The sequence below is a fragment of the Microcebus murinus genome, chromosome 8 (assembly GCF_040939455.1).
Source record: "Microcebus murinus isolate Inina chromosome 8, M.murinus_Inina_mat1.0, whole genome shotgun sequence".
NCBI lineage: Eukaryota > Metazoa > Chordata > Mammalia > Primates > Cheirogaleidae > Microcebus > Microcebus murinus.
Window position 1 is genome coordinate 106300918 of NC_134111.1, and position 22352 is coordinate 106323269.

A 22352-nucleotide genomic window follows, 5' to 3' on the forward strand; every position below is an offset into this window, starting at 1 on the left:
GCTGGCCAGAACCACGGGCCACGGACGTGTGGGTCTGTCTAGACTCTGTCCTCTCCCACCGGTCCACATGCCCGTCCTCCTGCCAGCACCTCACTGTCCTGTTCTGCAGTTCTGCACTGCAGTGAGTGAAACCGGGAAACTGAGTCCTCCAGTTTTGCTTTGCTTTTTTTTAAGACTATGCGGCTATTCAGGGAACGACTTTGTTTTGTGCCCCTTTTTCCTCTGAGGAAATGAAGGTGGAAGGAGATTGAGTGACCTTCTGGGCTGGCCGGCAGCGGTTTGGGATCCTGACAGGGAAAACCGTGGGGAGCCGGGACACGGCCGCTCCCCGCGGGCCGGTGCTGCACGGGGTGGGCTGGAGACCCCGTCGGGTGCACGCTGCTGGGCCGGGCCTCGGTTCCAACGCTCGCTGTCTGGGCCTGGTGCTCGGCCGCCTGCTCCCGTCCTCTGGCCATGCTGGCTGCGCCATCTTGATTGGATACTTGTTTGAATCCCACTGTTGCTGATTGGATGTTAAAGCTTGTTGCTGATTGGACACTTTTTGAGTCCTACCAAGGGCATAAAAACAGGAGGAGAACAAGGAAGAGGGGTCAGAAGTCAGAAGTCGGCTGAGCCTGCTGGAGGAATAAAGACTGTTCTTCGACTTTTCGTGTGCCGCTCGGTTCTTTCCCTGGTTAAGAGCTGTAACACTAGCTGTACCCTTTGCCGGAACAATCCCACCGGCAGTGTCGAGGGAAGGAAGAGGCTCCGGGTGTCCACAGGGCCAGGAGCACCCTGACGTGAGGCCACCACGCTTAGCCTGCAGACACCCTCCCCACACTGTCCGCTGTGGCTCTTCTCCTGTGACGGTCACCGAGCATTGCGTGGTGCCTCCTCGGGGAGCCCTTCACCTGTCCACGCGTCACCGAAACTCCCTGCAATGAGTCCCAAAGGCTGAGCGTCCTGGGCCCCAGCCCAGCCTCAGGCCCGGGAGCTTTGGTCTGATGCCGTGGGGAAGGGCGGCTGGGGGCTGTCCCCTCTCTGAGCACGTCTCTGCAGGAATGTCACTGGAGGGCAGGAGCCAGCTCCTGGGCCTGCCCCTCCCAGCAAGAGCGGCCACCCTGCGCTGACCGAGGCTGCGGCCTGGGCCAAGCTTGGCTGTAGGGCTGACCCGCGGGCCAGGTCACGGCTGCTGGCTGTGGTCACAGCCTCTCCTTCCTGCTGAATTGCTCAGCTGTTCTGCTCCCGCCCTTCCTCCCTCCCTGCCCTGGGCCTCCTGCTGTGTCCTGGGTGTTCCTGCAGCCCCTGGGAGCAGGGCCGGGCTGGGACCTTCCTCCACCGCCCCCTGGGCTGCAGGGCAATGAGACAGCCCCTCTCCACCCCTTCCAGGGGCAGGAAGCCCGTCCCCATCCGCAGAAGAAGTTTGCCCACCTGCCTCCCACAGGCCTTGGGGCTCCCCTCCCTCGCAGCCCCTGGCCTGGGCTGGGGGCTCCTGGCTCAGCAGCCACCTGCCCCTCCCACCCACGGCGTGTCACTGCTGCATGGGAAACTCGGTCGTGCCCGGCAGAGGAGCGGCGGGCTGGGGCTGCAGTCCTCCCCCCTCCCCCCGCCCTGCCTTCCGAGGGTCCAGTGCCCGGCCTCGGACTCACCCTCACCCGCCAGGGTTGCAAGACCCTGCTCCTGAGACCCTGGCCAGGCCTGCCCCCTGGGAGACGGCACTTCCTGTGAGCCCCAGACTCCTCCCACCCCCTGGGGCCAGTAGCACATGGGGCAGGCGGCCTGGTCCCCTCGGCAAGGTGTGCAGGGCCCCGTCACCAGCCACGGGCCACCGAGGGCTCAGCTACCTTCCGCACGCAGGCGGGGGCTCCTGGCCCGGGATGGGGGACAGGAGCCCACTCCTCTCTCTTCTGCTCCTCTACGGCCAGCTGATGAGGTGCCCAGCCCGGGCCCTCTCCGTGTCCTTGCCACCCACTGGGCCCCTTCCCTCAGGCGGCCCTGCCGGGGGATGGCAGGCAGCTCCCCAGGTCACCCTAAAGAGCCAAAGACTGGGCCGTCCTTCCCGGCCCGAACGGTCTGGAGCCGGATCCATCCACTCCGAGTAGCTCAGAGGATGTGCTGAATCGGGCTCACCTGGAAACCGCTCTTGCTCTGGGGACGGAGGCGGCCCTGCAGCTGCGGACGGGGTGGAAGGCCTGCACGGCACCACCGGGTCCCCTGAGGTCCCGGGACCGCCCCTGTGTGGACACGAAACCTGCGACCCCAAACCTCTGGCTCCCCCAGACCAGGGAAAGCTCCGGGGCAAACCTGAGCCCTGGACGGGGTAGGGGGCAGGGTCTGGCTGTCTGGAACCATCCTTCCTGGGAAGGACGCCACTCTGGCACAGCGGCTGGGGCTCCCGGAGCCGCCTGCAGGCAGAGTCCTGCCAGGCTCTTGAGCGAAGCCAGCTTTGGAGCAGTCAGGCCAGCAGTGGGGCTGCAGAGGGACGGCGGGCAGTGGGACTGCAGAGGGATGGCTGGCGGTGGGACGGCAGAGGGACGGCGGGCGGTGGGACCGCAGAAGGATGGCCGGCAGCCGGCCAGGAGGGGAGGTGGCGGGAGGGGCAGGCAGGGCAGGCAGACACAGGCAGCAGGGGCTCCCGGTGTCCTGGGGTCGAGGAGCTGCCCGCACACGGTCTCCATGGCCGGGGGTGGACTCCTCCTTCCTGACAGTGGACTGCGTCTGGATGCCCCGTGCCTGGGCCTCCCCCTTTTTCAAGGAGACCAGGCTGTGAGCCAGGCGGGAGGAGCAGGAACCCACCACGGGGACAATGAGCACAGCCCCACCCAGAGCCGAGTACTGGGGGTCATCTCCTGCCGTCAGGTGCTCAGGCCAGAGACGGGCAGGCTCCAGCTCCTGGAGGGGCCAAAGGTGCACCCCACCCCACCCCCGCCCCTGTGCGGGTGGCCGAGCCCCGATCTGCGGCTCTCCTCCTCTGACCTGGGTGCTCGGGGCTTGCCCGCACACCCTGCCACCAAAGGCACGCGGCAGAGCCGGCTGCCAGGGAGCTCTGCCTCCAGCAGCGGGTCCCCCACGGCAGGGGCTCTGGAGGGACGAGGGTGGGGGCAGGGAGGACCACCCTTGAGAACAAGGGCGCCCACGGCTCCTGTGCTCAGCCTGGGGTCTCAGCCACCCACCCGCGTGCCGAGGGGCAGCGCCAGGCTCAGGGGCGAGGGCGGCCCTGGGCTCAGACTCACCGGAGCTCCCCTGGGGGGGGGACCTCCCAGAGCCCTGCAGGGTGTCCCTGCAGAGGGCAGCACCCGGCTCAGACCTGCACAGGGCAGTCCCGCACGAGGCGGTGACGGTGAGGTCCCTGCACAGTGCCGGGGCGAGAGGCTGCTGACCGGCCAGGAGCGCCAGAGCCAACCAGAGGGGGGGGGGTCCACGCAGCGATGGCCCCCGGGCAGCCCCTGTGTCCCCAAGGCTCTGCAGAGCCGCCCGGGGCCCGCTCCTCTCCGGGGCACCTGGATTTCCGCCTGCAGAGAGATCCTGGGGTCCGGCCCACCCGCTCTGCCAGGGCCGCAGGTCACTCTGGGGACGCCTGTCCTGCCCACCCGCTGCACCCTGTGGCCGCTTCTTGCTGCCTCAGGCTGCTGCCCAAGGGGACCCCAGTCCCTCACAGGGGTGTGGGGACCCAGCACCCTCTGCTGTCCCCCCGGGACACAGCACCACCCCTGGGTGCCCTGCAGGGTCAGGTGGCCATCCCAGCCTGCACCCTTGACCCCCGTGTCCACAGGCGCCTGCCTGCAACCCCGGCTTCCACGCCGGTGGGACCCGGCCTGGCCTCGCCAGCGGGACGTCACTCCCGGTGATACCGCGAGCAGGTGGCGAGTCGCAACTGCTCAGCCTCTTTGGAAACTGGGTTTGGAGTTGCTGAGAGGCGATGGCGACGGGAACAGACAGCGAGAGCTGCCGCCGTCAGGGTGGGAGGGCGGACGCCCACTCCCAGGACCCCACGAGCGAACGTGGCCGTTTCTGTGGCTGCCACCCCAACGCCCGGTGTCTCCCAGCTGAGTGCCCCAGACCCCCTCCCTAGATTGGGGGGCCAAGCCACCAGCACGCCCCTTCCAGGAGCAAGGGGCAGGAGCCCACCACGCCCCACGAGGCCCCTCGGGGACAGCTGTCTTCCCAGCCCTTCCTCACTCGACAGCAGAAGGGCTCTGTCACACGCCCCCTTCTTCAGGGACACACGCAGCTCTTCCCTCTCGTGTACTTGCTCATTCCTCCCTTTCCTGTCACTCCTTTGTGCCCCACCGTCTGGATACGTAGGACCCCACAGCCGGCCGGGGGCTCTTGGTGGGAGCCTTGCCGGCCACCATGGTGGCCAGGTGAGCGCCGCCCTCAAGCCCCTCAAACCTACCACGTGTCCCGCGTGGAGCGGCCCAGGGCTGGGCAGCGGTCCTGTCGGCTACGCCCACCCCAGCCCATCCCTGACCACGAGGGCTGGGCCAGCCGCTCCCGCCCAGCTGAGAGAGAGGCCCAGGCAAGCCCGGTCCGCCAAGACCTCCAGGTGCAACCCTGGTGAGCTCCCAGGTGGCGAGCGCTGCATGGTGTCCTGGCCCGGCCAGAGGGCGGCCCTCGTCCTAGGCTGCCCAGGTGGGCGCTAAGTCTCTGTGGCCAGGGGTCCAATGACGAGAGGGCCGGGCCAGGCAGAGGCCACTCTGTCTCAGGAACAGCGAGGCCCTGGGGCCAGCGTGCTCCGCTCCTCCTGGCTGGCCTCAGGGCCGGCGGGAAAGGCTTTCTCGGGCCCAGCAACGGTTCCCTGACATGAAATGTAACTGCCCCCGCTCCGGTTGTGGCGGGCAAGGAAGGAGGACCCATGGGTGGGGACAGAGGGAGAGGAAAACTCTGGGGGTGGCGCAGGGGCGCCGGGTGGTGGCGTCTCCTCTCTGAGCCCTGCAGCCCTGTCACCTGCATCTCGGTGGCTCCTACAGAGTAGCCCCTGGCGCCGGCTCCTCTGACCACTGGGGGCTCGGGCCTCCCCCACCCGGGCAGCTGACTCTGGCCACAGCCCCCTGCTCCCCGTAGCCGAGCTACTCTGGCAGGTGCTGGCCCCCGAGAGCTGGGAGGACCGCCCTGCCCCTTGGCCTGAGCACCATCCGGCCACGTGGCCACGGCTCCACCGTGGTGGCCCCCCCTGCCGGCTCTTCTCCCTGTAAGGCAAGACCCCTCTGGCCTCCAGGGCAGGCTCCCAAGAGGCCAGTGTGGAGTGGGGACACAGGGGCAGCATCTGCCCTGGCCACACGGCTCCTCTCCTAGCACCTCGCAGGAAACTAAGCCGGCAGGCGCTGATGGGGCCGGGATTTGGACTCGGGCCTGAGCGTCCTGTATTCGGGGATGATGGCAAGAGGGGGTAACTGAGGCGCCTCACAGCTACAGAGATGACACTCGCTGTCGGCTTGTGCCTTTTCCTCGGTAGCTTTTGATCAGCTGTCCTGACCAGCACCGGTGGGAGGAGCAACGGCAGCCCGGTGGGGAGGTCCAGGCCGGTGGGGAGGTCCGGCCCGGTGGGGAGGTCCAGGCCGGTGGGGAGGTCCAGGCCGGTGGGGAGGTCCAGCCCGGTGGGGAGGTCCAGGCCGGTGGGGAGGTCCAGCCCGGTGGGGAGGTCCGGCCCGGTGGGGAGGTCCAGGCCGGTGGGGAGGTCCAGCCCGGTGGGGAGGTCCGGCCCCGTGGGGAGGTCTGGCCCGGTGGGGAGGTCTGGACGCACCCAGAGCCGCTCCCGGGAAGCCCGAAGGCTGCCCTCCCCGCCCAGCCCCAGCTGGAGCCCTCAGGCGCAGAGGGGGACTGAGCACTCAAGAAGCCGTCCAAGGCCCAGGCGACGGAGAGAGGAGTGAGCAGCGAGGGCAGAGTGGCCGCTGGGTGCCTGCGCGGGGTCTAGGCACGCTGTCCCCACACCCTGCCTGGCAGTCATTCTCAAGTGTGTCCAGTGCGCCCCACTCACCCGGGTCCCCTTGGCGTCATGATGATGGAGCTGAGGATCCGGGAGGGACAGACAAATGTTTCCCCCCCCAGGGGGAGGGGCCAGGCTGCGTCTCAGCACCTGCGAGATGGGAGGGACACCTCCACCTTGCGGGTCGTGCTACGGACTTCTCAGGGGACGGAGCCGTCCCGCCCCAGGAGGCGCCTGGGTCAGGGCTGCAGCTGTGGCCAGCACGACCTGAGCCTGCCGTCCAGAGGCCAGAAATGGGCTGGACACTGGCCCTGCTGGGAGGAACTGCCCTGCCCAGTCTGGTCAACTAAGAAGAGGCACGGACAGCGGGTGACAGGTCACCGTGGTGACCGTGGAGCCTCTGCCCAGGGTTCACCCCGAGTCCGGGCTCCCAGGCCTGCTAGGTCCCAAAGCACGTGGTCAGAGGCGGCGCACACAGAGAGCGGGCCGGGCCGGGCAGAGCCAGGCACCCACGACGCCGAGCAGTGCTTGGGCTGCCAAGCCAGGCCCGGGCAAGAAGCAGCAGGCCCAGAACATAGCTGCACGGTGGTCTGTGAGTCACCGGCTGTGGCACAGCAGAGGGTACGTGGGGGAGGGCAGAGAACTGCACACTTGGATCGGGTCCCCAAAGCCGCCTCTCCAGCGATGACTCAGAGTCTCTGGGTGAAGGGAGCAGCCTCCTCTGGGAGGCAGGCAGGACAGCGGTGAGGAGTGTGGGGTGCAGCCCACCTTCCTGCCCCAGCCGCACACCGTGGTGGGCCGGCCCTCAGCCACGAGGGGGAGCGGCTGTTGGCACCAGCCACCCACGGGCATTGCTCCAGCTGTGAGAGGAAACCACGGGCCCTGAAATGCGGGTGCCCTTACGCCACGTGGGGGTTACCTTGGGGCTCTCTGCCAAGGATGGCGACTGACTCGATCATGCCCGGCCAGGCCACGGGGGTGTCTGGGCCATGGCCCACAGGGCACAGGGGGAAGGGGGAAGACGGGAGGCCTGGGGTCGGGGTGCATGTGGAAGAAGACGCAGAAGCCCTCCAGGTGCCAGCACCAGGGCCCTGGGCCGGCCACTGCTGCAGCCTCCAGCCGGCCAGCTCCTCCCTGCATCTGAGGTTTGGCCTCCCCTCTTACAGAGGGGCTGTGCTCAGCCAGCCCGCACATCCCGTCCCTTACTCCGTCTGACCTGCGGTTGGTCCCCGCCTATCCCTCCTCCAAGAGCCCAGGCCAACAGCCCCAAAGAGTCACGTGGGGGTGACCAAGAAACCAGCTGTCAATCTCCAATGACTAAGTCATCCGTTGCCCCTCCGCAGGACGGGGAGAGGTGAGCTCTAGTTTCTCGGCCCCTTCCCCACATGCTGCCCCCACCCTCCTCCACAAACACATCAGGGGTGAGCTGGCGCCCACGGAGAAGCGGCTGGGAAGGGCGGGGGAGGGGGCTGCCACGGGGTGCGGGCGAGGCGGGAGGCGGCGGCCGGGCGCGGCGGGCAGGGGCGCTGCGGAGCGGACGCGGGGCGGACGCGGGGCGGACGCGGGGCGCGCAGCCAGGGCGCAGGAAGCCGGCGCGCGGGAGGGAGGAGAGGGAAGGGATGCCGATTTCGGCTGGGGGCGGGGAAGCCCCTGATTGGGGCGCGGAAGGCGTGATGTCACGTCCGGCGGGGGAAGCCCTGCCTCGCGCACCCCCGCCCCCGTCCCCGCCCCCACAGGTGGTGCTGCAGCGCCGGGCGCTGGGCGTGGGGGGCCCGCCCTCTGGGACCCCAGTCGCGGCCCGCGCGCTCGCCGGCGCCCTGCGCCCCACCCAGGACATCGATAGGCTCGCGCGGGCCGAGCGGGCCCTCAAGTCCCCCGGGGAGCCTGAGGAGAGCCCGGTGCGCCCCGGATCGCGCCCCCGCGCCGCGCCCCGCCCCGCCCGGGTACTCCCTTTCCTCCCGCCCTGCGCCCCCCGCCCCACCCCGCCCCTCTCCCGCGGCCGCCAAGGGGCCGGGCCGGCGGCGGGGGAGGCGCCGAGCCGGGACTGCGCGCCCGCCCGCCGCGCTCTGGGCGGCCCGACCGAGCGGCCGGACCTCGCGCTCCGCGCCGCCGCCGCAGCCGGCTTTTGTTGTCTCCGCCTCCTCGGCCGCCGCCGCCTCTGGACCGAGAGCCGCGCGCGGGGACCTTGGCTCTGCCCTTCGCGGGCGGAGGCTTCACGGGGCCCGGCCGGGATCCGAGAGAGGCGCGGGCGGGCGGCCGGGGACGCCGCCGGCCCCGCCATGGAGCTCCGGGCTCGAGGCTGGTGGCTGCTGTGCGCGGCCGCCGCGCTCGTCGCCTGCGTCCGCGGGGACCCTGCCAGCAAGAGCCGGAGCTGCGCCGAGGTCCGCCAGATCTACGGGGCCAAGGGCTTCAGCCTGAGCGACGTGCCCCAGGCAGAGATCTCGGGTGAGTGAGGGCGCGGCGCCCGGGGACCCCGACCCAGCCGGGCTTCGGGCCGCAGACCCTGTCGCGCGAGGGGTCTCTCCTATGTCCCCTGCTCTCTCCCTGGTCCTCCTGGCGCGGCCACACGCCCCAGGCGCCTGATCCCGCCGCCTGCGCCCAGCGGCCCGGGCTCCTAGTGCCCCTGCGCCTCCACTCATCCTCACCCCCACGGCCCTCGCCTCCAAGCGCCGCGCCGCCCTCCCTCGCCCGGGTCTCCTCCGCTCGGCTCGGCCGCCTCCCCCCAAACACGCACAGCGCGCCTTGCCCGCGGAGCAGTTCGGGCCGGGCGGTCGTGGCGCGGTGCGCTCCTCTCGGGCCGCCGGCTCGAGCTGGGCGCCTTTGGCCGGCGTCTGGGCCCAGCGCGCCGGGGACTCCGAGCCCCAGGGGCCAGGTGCCGGCCGCGGGGCCGGCCGTTGGGGGGCTGCCCGGGCTCGGCGTGGCCCGGCTCTTGGGGCTCAGTTGACGGTGGCCGCGGACTCCCACTCTCCCCAGGCATCTCGGATCCTGCCTGGGGATTCCCGCGGGGCCTCCAACTAGGGCAGCCCAGATTGGTTTTCAAAGCGGACCCCCTCAGTGCAGGGGGCGGGGGGAAGGGGAGCAGAGTGGTAGGGAGCGAGCTGGGTGCTTCTCCGGAGCTGAAGGCCGCCGCCTCTCGGGGAGTCCCGCGGAGTAACTTGTGCGCGCCGGGGCCCCCGCCTGGCACGGGGGCGGCCTGGAGCGGCGAGTCCAGCTGCAGGTGGTCGGCGCCTTGGATCCCGCCCAGGGCCGAGTCGTTTCTTTGTAAGAACCGCGGTCCTCCTGGCGGCCGCCTCGGCCCTGCAGCTGCCTGCGGTTCCCTCCCCTCCCTGCGCCGCCGCCGGAGCTTGGGGACAGAGTGTGTGTGCGCGGGTGGGGCGGTGGGCGCAGTGTGCTGAGGACCTCCCGCTGGCGAGCTGCACCCCCAAACGTGTGGGGGACCCCCTGGGGTGGGTGCAGGGCAGAGGTGCCTGCACTGGGACCGTGCGCTCAGCCAGAGGGGCCTAGAGGGCAAGAGCGGAACAGACTGGGGTCCTGCTCTGGGGGTTGGGGAGCTCCAAACTGGGGAGGGGGTGCTGGGGAAGGGCCACGCTCACATGGTGACTGGGACATGGAGGGAGTGCACCTGTGGACGGTGGCCTGAGGTGCCTGTGCTGTGCTCTGCTCCAGGGATACAGCCCTGTCCTTGTCAGGCCACCTCCTGCACCTGGCTGGGCTCCCTGTCTCCCAGACCGGGGCTCCGCTGGTGCCTGGCAGCACAGGGCCCTGGCACAACGCAGTTCCTGCCCTGCAGCTCCTCTGCCCTCCTCACGGACACAAGGGCTGGCACCTGTGCACCCCTGGCCTCCCCGGCGAATTCCTCCCAGACACCGGGGTGTCCTGGTGGTTGAATGGCTGCACCCCCTCCCCCAGCCCGGGGTCTTTGGGAAGCCTCAACCCCACAGCCCTTCTTAGCACACCCACTCAGCACTTGCATCCTTGGGGACCGTCCCAAACTTGCCAGCGTGCACAGGCCACTGTTCCCAATTAGGCAGAGGCAGAGTGGCAGAGCTCTGGCGGAAGGTAAGGGGGGTCGAGCCGGAGAGCCCGGGGTCCTGCGCCTTTGGGCTGGGAATGCAGTGAGTTAGGGACCCAGGACAAGGAGATGGTGTTGGCTTCTCTGTGACTTGTGTGTAGGGGGGTGCCCATCCAGCTGGGGGGTGCCGATGCCCTGCCACTGGGCATCAGGCCGGCCATGGGCTGGTGCCACCCACTCCAGGCCCGCAGGCTGGGCTGCTCTCTGGGCAGGGTGACCGCCTCCCCCCCCCCCGCCCCCCCTCACGCGCCCCCCTCCCCCGTCCTCTCCGGGGAGCTGCTCTGTCTGGACCCCGTCTGGCTGCCCCCAAAGCTGGGGAGCACCCTGCAGGGCCAGGCCACTGACGAGAGTGTGGCTGCCACTCGAGTGAGAGAAGCAGGGTGACCTCCCAGGACAGCAGCAGTCCTGGGGCAGCCAAGCCCCTAGTCCCTCCAGCTCTGTGGGGCTACGCCTGGCCTCCGCCGTCCGGGCGCCCTCTGGTGGCCCCGCAGCCCCAGCTCCTCTGGAAGCCCTGGACCCTCTCTGCCTTCTTGGGGACCCAGATTCTTGCGGTGGGACCTCCTCAGAGGGGCAGGGCGGGGGACCCTGGGCTTGGACGCCTGCGGGGAGTCTGCCCTGGGCTCAGCGGGTCGGGCAGGGTGGGGCGGAGACCTGAGAGACTCTCGGTTGCAGGGCAGGGAGGTGGCCCTGGGCGTGTGGGTGGCGTTTTCAGCCTCTGCCTGAGGGACCAGAAAGGGCAGCAGTGACGGAGACTTTACTCATAAAAGAGGGAAACGTCAGACAGACGCATGGGGCTCCCGTTGGGGACTTCTGTTTAGTGAGGACAGTTGTCCCATTTTACGGCGAGGAAACAGGCCTGGGAGGCAGCAGGGGACCACGCCAGTGCGGCCGGCAGTGCATTTGGCCCTTGCTCGCGCCCGGTGCCGCCCAGACAGCACAGCCAAGTTGAGTGGTGCCCGGGGCCTCCGCATTGCCCGAGCCTCGCGCCGATTCTCGCCCTCATGCCGACAGGCCCCCTGCACGGTTGTCCCTGGGCCTTAGCTGTTCCCTGGGCAACTGTTTGCTCATGCCCAGGGGTCCCAGTGCCCCCGCCTTGGGACGCGAGCTCTCTGGGGTGGAGACCCCCAGTGTCAGGCTCTCCGTGGTAGCCGCAGAGCCGGCCTGCCTCCTGCCTCCTGGTTCTCCGCAAATGCTTGCCAGGGGACCCAGGCACGTCCCGATGCACGCTGGCCATCCTGCGCGGGGGAGTGGGCAATGGGGGCTGAGGAGGGTGTTCTCCAGGTCCCCCCGCCGGGGCTGCGTTGGGGGTGGGGTCAGAGGGCTGCGGGGAGCCATCAGCGTAGCGGGAACTGCCAGCTCCTGTGCTTGCACCCTCTGGCCAGGGTGGGCACCCGTGGGCCCAGAGCCTGCACTGATGCCCCACTGAGGCCCCTTGGCGGGACCCAGTGGGTCTTTTCCTGTCTGTGCTGGGCCTCGCCACCAGGTGTCGGGCAGAGTCTGGGGGGGGGGGGTCTGCAGAGGCCCCAGAAGGACTTGTCTTGGCCGAGCCCACGGCCTGTCTCTCAGGCACGCTCAGAGGGGCTCTCGGAGGCCGCCTGGCACATAGCCCCTCCTAGAGCAGAAAGGTGCATGTCCCCTGTCCTGTCCCCGTGTGTCTCCACGTGGTCCCTGGGGTGGCCCCACCTGTGCCCTGCTGCCTGGTCCCCCCACCGTGTGAGAAGCCAAAGGAGGGCTCCGGGGTTCCCCGTCCCAGCCAGAGGTGAGGTCCCTGCGCGGTGCAGCGTCTGGGACCCCGAGCCCCCCGCGTCGGGAAGCCCCCCACTGAGCCTGGACACAGGCTCCAGCTCCCCACCCGGCCCTGCGCCTGCATCTTCGCCTGTGAGAGTGGAAACCATCGTAGCCACCATGAAGGTGGCCGGGAGAGGGACAGTGCTGGCACCAGGCCCCGCGTGGCAGCCTCAGGCCGAGTGTCCCCTGCCCATGAAGCCCCGTGCGGCCGTGCACGGCCCTCTCGGGTGGTGTCAGCCCGTAGCTGTTACTGTCTCGTTAACACATTGGGGACGTCTCTGTAGACCCGTTTTACAGGCGAGAGAACCAAGGCTTGGAGGACCCCCTTTCCGAGGGCCGTCGTCGGCTTGGCCCAAAGCCGGTGGCATTCGCCACAGCCCAGTAAAGCCAGGTCAGGCTGCTCTGTCTGGGGCTCAGTGTTTTCCAGCCTCCCAGCCTGCCATCCTCCCTGTGCAACCCGACGGGGTGCTGGAGTCAGCCTTCTGCAGAGCCAGGCCTCCCCTCCTGCCTGGCCCTCTCGGCCTGCGGATGGAGGACGGGCCACCCCAGCCTGCTGAGGAGGCTGCCCCCAGGCACCAGGGCGTGAGCTGGGTGACCCCAGGGTGTGCACAGAGAATGGCCTGGCCAGCCCAGAGAGAAGCCCCACTGTGTCCCCAGTGGGGGGTACAGGCCTCCCCACACGGGGACCAAGCCCCCCAGGAATAACAGACACCCCATCCACCAGTGCCCCTAGGGGCCAAACCAGGGGCACAAGACGAGTCCGTCTGTTGAGGACTCGTGCCTCCTGGGCGGCTCTGATGGGGGCATTGTGAGCCCGTGTCAGCAGGTCAGGTCTGCTGCAGGCCGGGGGGGCCTCCCTGGCAAGGACCTGGGTCACACGGCGGAGCTGGGCTGGAGCCAGGCAGAGAGCGCGGCGGGTGTGGGCATGCCCGTGTCTGCCCCTGGGCACCCACATGGTGGCACAGGTGTCGGCCGGCCGGCATTAGACTCGAGGCGGGGCAGGACGGGGGCTCGCCCCAGGCCACACCGGAGCCAGGTCGGGCCTGGGCTTGCATCTGCCGTGCTGGCCTGGGTGTGCGGGGCGGTGAGAGGGGAGGGACTCGGCCTCCCCGAGGCCTGGTGCACGGCAGTTGCAGGGCAAGACTGGGCGCAGGGTGGAGGGTGTGGCGGGTCCCCTGGCCTGCAAACCTGAGCTGCCTGGATCTCGCCCCTGGGGTCTGCACAGCCCTGTGGGGTTCGGCTGTTGCGTTATGAGGTGGCTCCAGACCTGCCCGGAGCCTCAGCTCCCCGCGGCCCTGCCTTCCACGGCCTCTCTCACAGGTGTTTGTCTGGGAACAGGCCTGGGCAGGTGCGCTGAGCCGCTTGAAGTCTCCAGGCCGGGGGAGGTGTTGGGGCTCGGTCCCCAGAATGGGGCAGTGCTCTCCCCCCACTTCCAGGGCCCACACCCTGGTTGTGCTGCCAGGTGGGAGCACGCACAGCCAGATGGGGGCACGCACAGCCAGGTGGGGAACACGCACAGCCAGGTGGGGAACACGCACAGCCAGGTGGGGGGCACTCACAGCCAGGTGGGGAGCACTCACAGCCAGGTGGGGAGCACTCAGAGCCAGGTGGGGGCACACACAGCCAGGTGGGGAGCACTCACAGCCAGGTGGGGAACACGCACAGCCAGGTGGGGGCACGCGCAGCCAGGTGGGGAGCACTCACAGCCAGGTGGGGGCACGCGCAGCCAGGTGGGGGCACGCGCAGCCAGGTGGGGACACGCGCAGCCAGGTGGGGGCACGCGCAGCCAGGTGGGGACACGCGCAGCCAGGTGGGGGCACGCGCAGCCAGGTGGGGACACGCGCAGCCAGGTGGGGGCACGCGCAGCCAGGTGGGGAGCACTCACAGCCAGGTGGGGAACACGCACAGCCAGGTGGGGGCACGCACAGCCAGGTGGGGAGCACTCACAGCCAGGTGGGGAGCACTCACAGCCAGGTGGGGACACACACAGCCAGGTGGGGAGCACTCACAGCCAGGTGGGGAACACGCACAGCCAGGTGGGGGCACGTGCGGCCAGACGAGAGGTGGGGGCCGCCTGTCCTTCCATCCGAGTGGCCTCCAGCCTGCATGGCTATTCTCGGTCAGCCGTGGGTGCCAGGAAAGCTGGGTGTGGGGGGCGCACACCTGCTGCCCGGATTTGGTGACTGTGGCCTCTGGGGTGGAATGGCTGGGCTGGCCTCACCCCTCCTCTGCCCGGGCCTCAGTTTCCCCCAGCCCCACCGGCTGGCTCCCTGTGGCGAGCATGGTGTCCCCCACTCAGGGTGGCCCGGCAGCGCAGCTCCGTGCAGGGCGGTGGACGTCCCCGGCGGCTCTCGGCAGGTGCCACACGTCTGGGGGAGTGTGCGTCGCTTAGGGCTCCCGTGACAGCACCGCAAACCCAGTGGCGTAAGTGACAGGAGTCTACTGTCTGGAGGCTGCGAGTCTGTGATCGGGGTGCGGCCGGGTGGTTCCCCCAGGACGTGGGGGATAGTCTGCTCCCACCCGCTCTCGGGCTCCCGTGGTTGCTGGTGCCCCTGGGCTCGTAAATCCGTCCTCATCTTCGCCTGGCGGCCGCCCTGCATATGTCTGCCTCCATGTGTCCCCTCTGTGTGGGGCACCAGTCACGTGGGTGGGGCCGCCGCTGTGATCCCATCGTAACGAGCTACACCTGCAGAGACCCCGTCCCATACCCAGCTCAGGCCACACCCTGCGGTGCCTGGGTTAGGGCCAGCACAGGAGTTTCGGGGCACAGTCCGGCCCGTGGCGGGAGTGAACCCCTCATGCCTGCCTCCCGGGTCCAGGCACCTGGGCTCCGGGCGTCCGGTGACTGTGGCCTCCTGAGGGCAGGGCCGTCCTCTCCGCGTCTCCAGCCTGGGCTCAGGATGCCGCAGACGCTCACGGGGACCCGGGAACGGCGTGGGGTCAGGCCCGCCCACTGCACGCGAGGTGCAGCCTGGTCCTGGGCCCTCAGCTCCGGCCTGCGCTGCCCTGCGTCCTTGTCCCGTCTCCCCCCACCCCCCGTCAGAGTGGCAGGGCGATGATCCGGGTGTGACGATCGTCATCGCGGTGGCCAGCGCTGGTGACCTCTGACCCACCAGTACGTCTCCCTGGTGGCGTGTCATAGAACCTGGGTGGGTGGCAGTCAGGACACCAGGCGTAACGCTGTCATGGGGGGCAGGGAACGGGGCCGGAGTGTCCCGCCTCAGTGGCACCAGTGAGCCTTGGACGGGCCTCAGGGTCCCTACCTGTGAGAGAGCCAGGAGGGGCTGAGCCCTCAGGCGGGGCCGGGGGTGGTGGCTGCAGGGAAGGAGGGTGAGGGGATGGCAGCGGGGCAGAGGAGGTGACAGCGGGGCAGGGGAGGTGGCAGGGGGTGCCAGGGGGACAGGGGAGGTGACAGCAGGTCAGGGGAGGTGGCAGCGGGGCAGGGGAGGTGACAGCGGGGCAGGGGAGGTGGCAGGGGGATGGCAGCGGGGCAGGGGAGGTGACAGCGGGACAGGGGAGGTGGCAGGGGGACAGGGGAGGTGACAGCGGGGCAGGGGAGGTGGCGGGGGGACAGGGGAGGTGACAGCGGGTCAGGGGAGGTGGCAGAGGGGTACCAGGGGGACAGGGGAGGTGACAGCGGGGCAGGGGAGGTGGCGGGGGGACAGGGGAGGTGACAGCGGGTCAGGGGAGGTGGCAGAGGGGTACCAGGGGGACAGGGGAGGTGATAGCAGGTCAGGGGAGGTGGCAGGGGGACAGGGGAGGTGACAGCAGGGCAGGGGAGGTGGCAGGGGGTACCAGGGGGACAGGGGAGGTGATAGCAGGTCAGGGGAGGTGGCAGGGGGACAGGGGAGGTGACAGCAGGGCAGGGGAGGTGGCAGGGGGTACCAGGGGGACAGGGGAGGTGACAGCGGGGTAGGGGAGGTGGCAGAGGGGTGCCAGGGGGACAGGGGAGGTGACAGCAGGTCAGGGGAGGTGGCAAGGGGACAGGGGAGGTGACAGCAGGTCAGGGGAGGTGGCAGGGGGACAGGGGAGGTGACAGCAGGTCAGGGGAGGTGGCAGAGGGGTGCCAGGGGGACAGGGGAGGTGGCAGCAGGGCAGGGTAGGTGGCAGGGGGCAGGGAGTTCTCAGGGGAGGTGGCGGTGGGGCAGGGGAGGTGGCAGGGGGCAGGGGGTTCCCAGGGGAGGCGGCGGTGGGGCAGGGGAGGTGGCAGGGGCAGGGGGTTCCCAGGGGAGGTGGCAGTGGGGCAGGGGAGGTGGCAGGGGGCAGGGGGTTCCCAGGGGAGGTGGCAGTGGGGCAGGGGAGATGGCAGGGCCGGGGTGGCAGGGAACTGCATGGGCACACGTGGCAGCCATCTCCCAAGGCAGTGCCCAGCCAAGGCGGCCCACTGCTCATCTGTGCCTCACGCTCCCTGGTCCCAGGGCCCTTGCGGGCGGCAGGGCATCCCGGGGCCCCAACACTCCTGCGCCCGCCATCACTCCGACCTCAGCCCTGCTGCATCTCAGAGAAGGACAGCCAGCCTCACACCATCCCTGGGGCCTGGCCTGCAGCTGGGAGCAGGTGGGAACCTCCGTGGCACGGGCCTCCCAGGCCGGCACTGGAGTCCTGCGTGGGCGCTGCGGTGGACAGGGTGAGCTGGCCGGCCCTGGGCACCCCCGGCCTGTTCCCCTGCCGAGATACCCGGGAGCCCCAGAGCAGGCAGGCCGGGCGTCTGCCAGGTGGGCTGAGCACCGCTCAGTGCACAGATGGGGAAACTGAGCCCCAGAGAGGGGACCCAGGGCTCAGAGCAGAGCCAGTGGAGAGGCCTCGCTGTCCCAAGCCAGACCCGCCACCTGCTTGTGAGTGAGTCACCCCTGCCCTGCCAGCTTGCAGGGGTGAGGCTGGGTCAGAGGCTGGGGAGCTGGGCCACGGCCACGGACCCCCCACAGGGGCAGAGAGGGGACCCAGAGGACTGGGGGGCGCGGAAGCCGGGACCGGGAGGGTGTGGGGCTGAGTGGGGCTCAGCTCCCATTTGGCCCACGCCGGGCTGTGGGGGACACGTGTCCAGGGGGCCCGGCCAGCGGCTGGGAGAGCAGGTCAGCCCCGGCCAGCACGCCCAGCTGGGTCTCCTGAGGTCAGAGCTGGTCCTGCGGTGGGTGCCAAGGGCCCAGCTGCTGTCCTGCCCGCTCCTGAGGGACAGGGGAGAGCTGGCCAGGCCGGGGGGCACAGGGCCTTCGTCCTCTGTCCCTGCCCCCAGCTCAGGGTCTAGTTGCGACTCGCGGGTGCTCCCAGGCCCAGCAGCCTGCGGCCCGGCAGGTGCTGTCCGTGTCCGGAACCTTGTCCGCGCCCGCTGGTCTGCCCTGGGTGATGGATTCGGGCTGTGGCACCCCCAGTGCTCCGAGGGCCAGGTGGCAGGTGTCCTTCCCAAGATGGGCCGAGGCCTCGGGCAGGTGCACACGGCAGCCACGCCTCCCTGGGCTCACTGCTGGCCTCAGGACCTGGGGGGAAGTCCGTGCCTGTGCACACCCCCAGGCGACGTCCCCAGACACTGAGGACAGCTATCCGAGCACTTCGCGGAGCTGTGGCCTGCAGGTGGCCTTCCAGCCCATTCCCCGTGTCTAGGGCATCCTTGGTGCCTGGAGCCACCTGTGGTCCTCCAAGCCCGTCCCCGCGGGGAGCCATGTGTGGTGTCGGGAGTCTGGGCCGGCGGTGCCCATCCCCCGGCTCTGGGGCCTGAGTGAGCACACCCCACCCACCTGTGACCATCTGCCGGGCCCCGGGGAGAAAGCTGATGCCACCTGCCACCAGGGTTGGCTCAGGCATCCGCAGGTGTCTCCAGTTGTCATGGAGCTCGGGACACACTGGACTGACAGAGGTATTTTAAGAGCCGAGGCTCTTACGTAATCCGGCCCTGCCCTCCCTGAACCCCCCGCGCCGTCCCCCAGCCTGGGGGCCGCACCTGGCACACTCCTCCTCGGGGTCTTGGCGTCCCCCCTTCCAAATGGCCTGCCCCCCAGGACTGGCGCCTCCCATCTAGCGTGTGTGCTGGGGCCTGGGGGGGCTGTGGGTTGAGGGGCGGCTGCAGGTCAGACGCAGACTCACCTGGGACAGGGTGGTGTCCCCAGCCAGGAGCCATTGCTCTGGGACATTTCTGCCATCACAGCACCGTAGGGTGGGGGAGCTCTTGACACTTAGCGGGTGAGTCACGGAGCCCCGGAATCCAGCGTGTGCAGGATGCCCCAAGAATCTGGGGGTACCCTCCACAAAGGCCAGGATCACCCCCACGAGACATACTTGAACCGGAGCTCAGACGGGACCATACCGGGGCAGGGGGAGCACAGGGAGGGGACACCGCTCTGCTCCAGGGGGCTGGCGGGTGGCGGGGTTGGTTCTAGGGGGACAGGGAAGCCGCGGCGGGTAGACACCAGTGTGGACCCAGCTTATCCCAGACCCGGAGTCCTCAGCGGGGCGCACGGGTGAGAATTCGGGGTTGGAATTGAGGGAGCGCGTGCACCTGGCTGAGAAGGGAACACCTCTACCCAAAACGTGGCATTCTCCCCACCGCGAGCAGTGGCATCCGGGACCTGGGACTTGGCCACCAATAGAAACTGCTGGTGTTTTTACGTCCCTTTACATTCACAGCAGGTGGCTTGAAGTGCCACACGTGCCCGACAGGACGTCGGAATTCTAGTTGGTGTTCGCCCCGCCGCTGGGTCCGGCAACACAGTGTGTCCACGGGCAGCCAGGTGCCGCACGTCACAGTCTGTTTTGTGACATTCTGATCATTGCTGCACAGCGGGTGGCCTCCTCTGTGGTTGTCTGCAGAACTCTGTGCTCCTGGAGCAAACGCCATCCCGGGAAAGGGTCAGTGCGGAGGGCCAAACCGCCCCGGCAGCGAGCATGGCGGGAGGCTGGTGCCCGGGAGAGCCTGCACGGTGGGCGGGTCCCCGGCACCCCTCGCCGAGTGGCCGTGGCCACCTGCCTGCGTGGGCTGCTGGCTCACAGAGATCGCAGCCCTGGGGGTCGCCCAGCCGCCCTCCGGCTCCTACTGTGCGCCGGGCGCTGTCCTGGTGCTGAACGCGCAGGGGCAGAGACGGCATCATGTGAGTAGCGGCCGTGCTGGGCCACGAGGACCACGTGTTGTTCGTGTAACTTGAAAATGAAGGGAAGTCACACACGTGAATCTGAACACGTGCAGCGAGGTTGACAGCCACACACCCGCTCGAGTGATGCAAACGACCCGGGCCAGGCAGTACCGACCCCTCCCTGCCTGGCACGGGCCAGGCCCCCAGCTGTGGCCCAGCCACTCTCCGGTGTACAGCTGTGGCCGTCACGAGCCCTGTCCTCCGTGGTGGCTTGGGGAGCTTGTGTGGCTGTCTGTCCACTCATGGTGCAAAGGCCCCGCCTCTCGTGCTGCCCTCGTGGGACCCTGGCCTAGGGCCGGCCTGTCCCCGCCCGAGGACCTGGCCCCACTTTCTCATATCGAGAGTCTGCTGCCGAAGCCAGAGTCCTGGAGCGTCAGGGACTGGCTTGCTGAGAGGACCAGAGAGGAGACTTGTGGGAACAGGGAGGGTTGGGTTCTCCCGTCCACACGTGTGGCCCGAGGAGGGGGGAGGGGAGGTCAGTGCACGGTGGGCTCCTGGGCAGGAGGAGGAGGTGGCCCAAGAGGACATGGAGCCAGACGGCTGGCATCAGAATCTGGGGGGGACCTGCTCCCCAAGACTGAGCATCCTGTCTCCGAAGGGAAAGGGGCACCCACCACCCACCCCACCTGCCATGGTTTGGGAGCCCAGCCTGGCGTGCCTGAGGCCCTTGCACAGGTCCGGCGCCTGGGAATGCCCGGGGGCAGGGGAGGGTTCTCCCATACTGAGAGGCAGGGTGGCGAGGCCGGGTGGGGAGGCAGGGCCGGGTGCTGGGTGGCAGGGGCTGAGGGCGCAGCGGCCGGACCCCAAAGCCAGGACAGCTGTGGCCAGAGGTGTGCTCCAGTCAGATGTCAGGTGCCGGGGGGGGGGACCCCCACGTGTCCTCGGCCGTTGAGCAGGGACCCTCTGCGCTGTGCTCCCAGGGGAGGCTGCTTTGAGTGCCGAGACGCGGCGAGTCCTCGTCCTTCCTCCGAGAGCAGCCGTCTGGCCGGAGCGCACGGTCCGCGGTCACTGCGGAGTGTCCGGAAGGCCCAGTGCCACGAGGAAGGGGCTGGGAGGGCCACTCAGAGGCGGTGGTGTCTGGGCAGGCTGCAGGAGGGACGCGTGGAGGCCCCTGCCCTGCCTGCACTTGCTCACATGGGCGCCTTGACCACGGGGTTCTGAGGGCGGCCACCTGCCGGGCTGCTGAGCAAGGCCACGCCCTCGGCTGTCTCTCTTGAAGGCAGTGGCCACTCCCAGCGGCTGTTGTCTTTGCAACGGTCCTCGGAGGAAGCCAAACCCTGGTCTGCCGGACCCACCCGGCCTGCTGGGGTTGACGTGCTCGCTGTGTGACCTTGGGCAGAGTGCCGAACCTCTCTGTGCCTGGCGTGTGTCATGTCAGGGGAGCACCTGTAGGAGGGGTAGCCTGTCCTTCCTATGTCACCCCGTCTTGCAGAAGGCGAGCTATGACGAGGGCACCCCGTGGGGAAGAAGCAGGGCCAGGCTGAGGACCGGGCTCCGGGGGGTCTGCCTTGTCACCAGCACAGCTCTGTCCTAGGCGTGGCCCTCGGTGTCACCACAGGGTGTCTGGGCTCCCGCCGGCTCTGGCTGTGGGGAGCTGGGAATCACAGGAGGGGTCGGCTGCCAGGCCCCTCCCGAGCGGAACCCACGACAGTGTCCCCAGGGCGCAGCTACAGTGGGGACAGGGACGCAAGGCAGGCCAGCAGGGGCCCTCCGCCAGCCTCGGAGGGTGGCAGCTGCCTTTCAGGAAGGGACCGGGGGCCCCAAAGAGAGGGGACGGGAGGCGGTGGCTCGGGGTCAGCCTGTGCCAGACCCCCGTCTACGGCCCTGTCCCTGCCCCTGGGCTCCTCTCTGTTCTCCCCGCCCTCCCACCAGCTGTCTTCCTGCAGGGATCTGATGTGCCCACCCCACCTCTGCCCAGATCTGTCCCACAGATGCCCTGTTCCTCTACCTGCCCGCCGAGCCCGCGTGTGGACAGGGCAGGACTCCAGCCTCCGTGGAGACCCAGCTCCTCCCGGGCACTTCCAGCGCGGACACCCCGCAGACAGGGCTGGGGGAGTCAGTGGGAGGTCCCCACCTGCTCCCAGGACCCGCAGGGACCGGGTGGCCCACTCAGGTTTGTCCTGGGCTGGGGGCACACCGTGTGCTCAGCAGGCCTGGGCGGGATCCTTCCTGGCGGTGGGTTTGTGTGACCGGCAGGGTGGCTGGGTGCGTGTCCCTCCCCCCACGTGGCCTTGCAGGCTCCTGCCCCGACGCCTGGGGACATGCTAGGTTTCGGCAGCTCCAGATCAGTGATGGGGCGGTCAGGCCAGCAAGGGTGGCCAGGCCTGGCTCTGGGTAAGGCCCCCTTGGCTCTGGTTTGCAAGAGTGGCCTCGGCTCCATGCCTGGGACCACTGGGCTCCCACTGTCCCCCCCTGCAGTGAGGAGCGGGAGCTCCCAGGCCCGGGAGGGAGGTCGGCACCGGGCAGCAGGTCCGAGACAGTGGGGAGCCCCGGGACGCCGTGAGCCTGTCTCCCAGCTTCAGGCTGGAGACATTCGTACCTCCTGTTAACAGAGGCAGTGCAGGTGGGGGGCCAGCCCTTTGCTCTCCAGGGGAGTCTGGGGGCTGTGGGCAGGTGGGACCAGCCCTGACACCCAGATGCCCCAGCTGCCAGGTGGACCAGGTAGGAGCCGTGGGGACTGGGGTGCCCACAGGTGATGGGGGCTGCAGGAGGGGAGACCGGTGTGACCTCAGGCAGGCACCTCCCCTCACCCCGAAGGGCTGCCAGACTTCACTGATAAAAATACAGGACACGGCCGGGCGCGGTGGCTCACGCCTATAATCCCAGCACTCTGGGAGGCCGAGGCAGGCAGGTTGCTCGAGGTCAGGAGTTCGAAACCAGCCTGAGCAAGAGCGAGACCCCGTCTCTACTGTAAAAACAGAAATTAATTGGCCAACTAATATATATATAGAAAAATTGAGCCGGGCATGGTGGTGCATGCCTGTAGTCCCAGCTACTCGGGAGGCTGAGGCAGGAGGATCGCTTGAGCCCAGGAGTTTGAGGTTGCTGTGAGCTAGGCTGACGCCACGGCACTCACTCTAGCCTGGGCAACAAAGCGATACTCTGTCTCAAAAAAAAAAAAAAAACTTAAAAAAAAAATACAGGACACCCAATGAAATTGGAATTTCAGACAGACACGAATCATTTTGTAGTGTGGTGCGTCCCAAATACTTTAATTTCAAATAAATAACGTAACATTTGTAGTGTAAGTACGCCCCAGGTATTTAGTATAAGTCTGTCCCAAACATTTCTGGGGGAAGAGTCATTTGCATTTTTGCGGCGATCCGTGCACACCATAGAATTTACATTTCATCCGTGTCTGCGAGTGTGGCGTGGCGGCACTGCGCACACGCACGCGATCACTCGGCTGCTAGCACCACACTCCGCTGGGATTCTTTGCATCTTGCAAACTCTGCCCCAGCTGGAC

The 22352-nt window shown here is 68.7% G+C and overlaps 1 protein-coding gene across 1 annotated transcript in view; it reads left to right on the forward strand.

Moving 5' to 3' along the window:
- Window positions 1-7626: 7626 nt before the first annotated feature.
- GPC1 (glypican 1) overlaps window positions 7627-22352 on the forward strand; it is a 30525-nt gene continuing 15799 nt past the window's right edge. Inside the window, exon 1 of the mRNA XM_012755696.3 lies at window positions 7627-8350. Within this exon, the coding sequence (XP_012611150.3) occupies window positions 8185-8350 (166 nt within the window). The 5' untranslated portion in view covers window positions 7627-8184. The remainder of the gene's footprint in view (window positions 8351-22352) is intronic.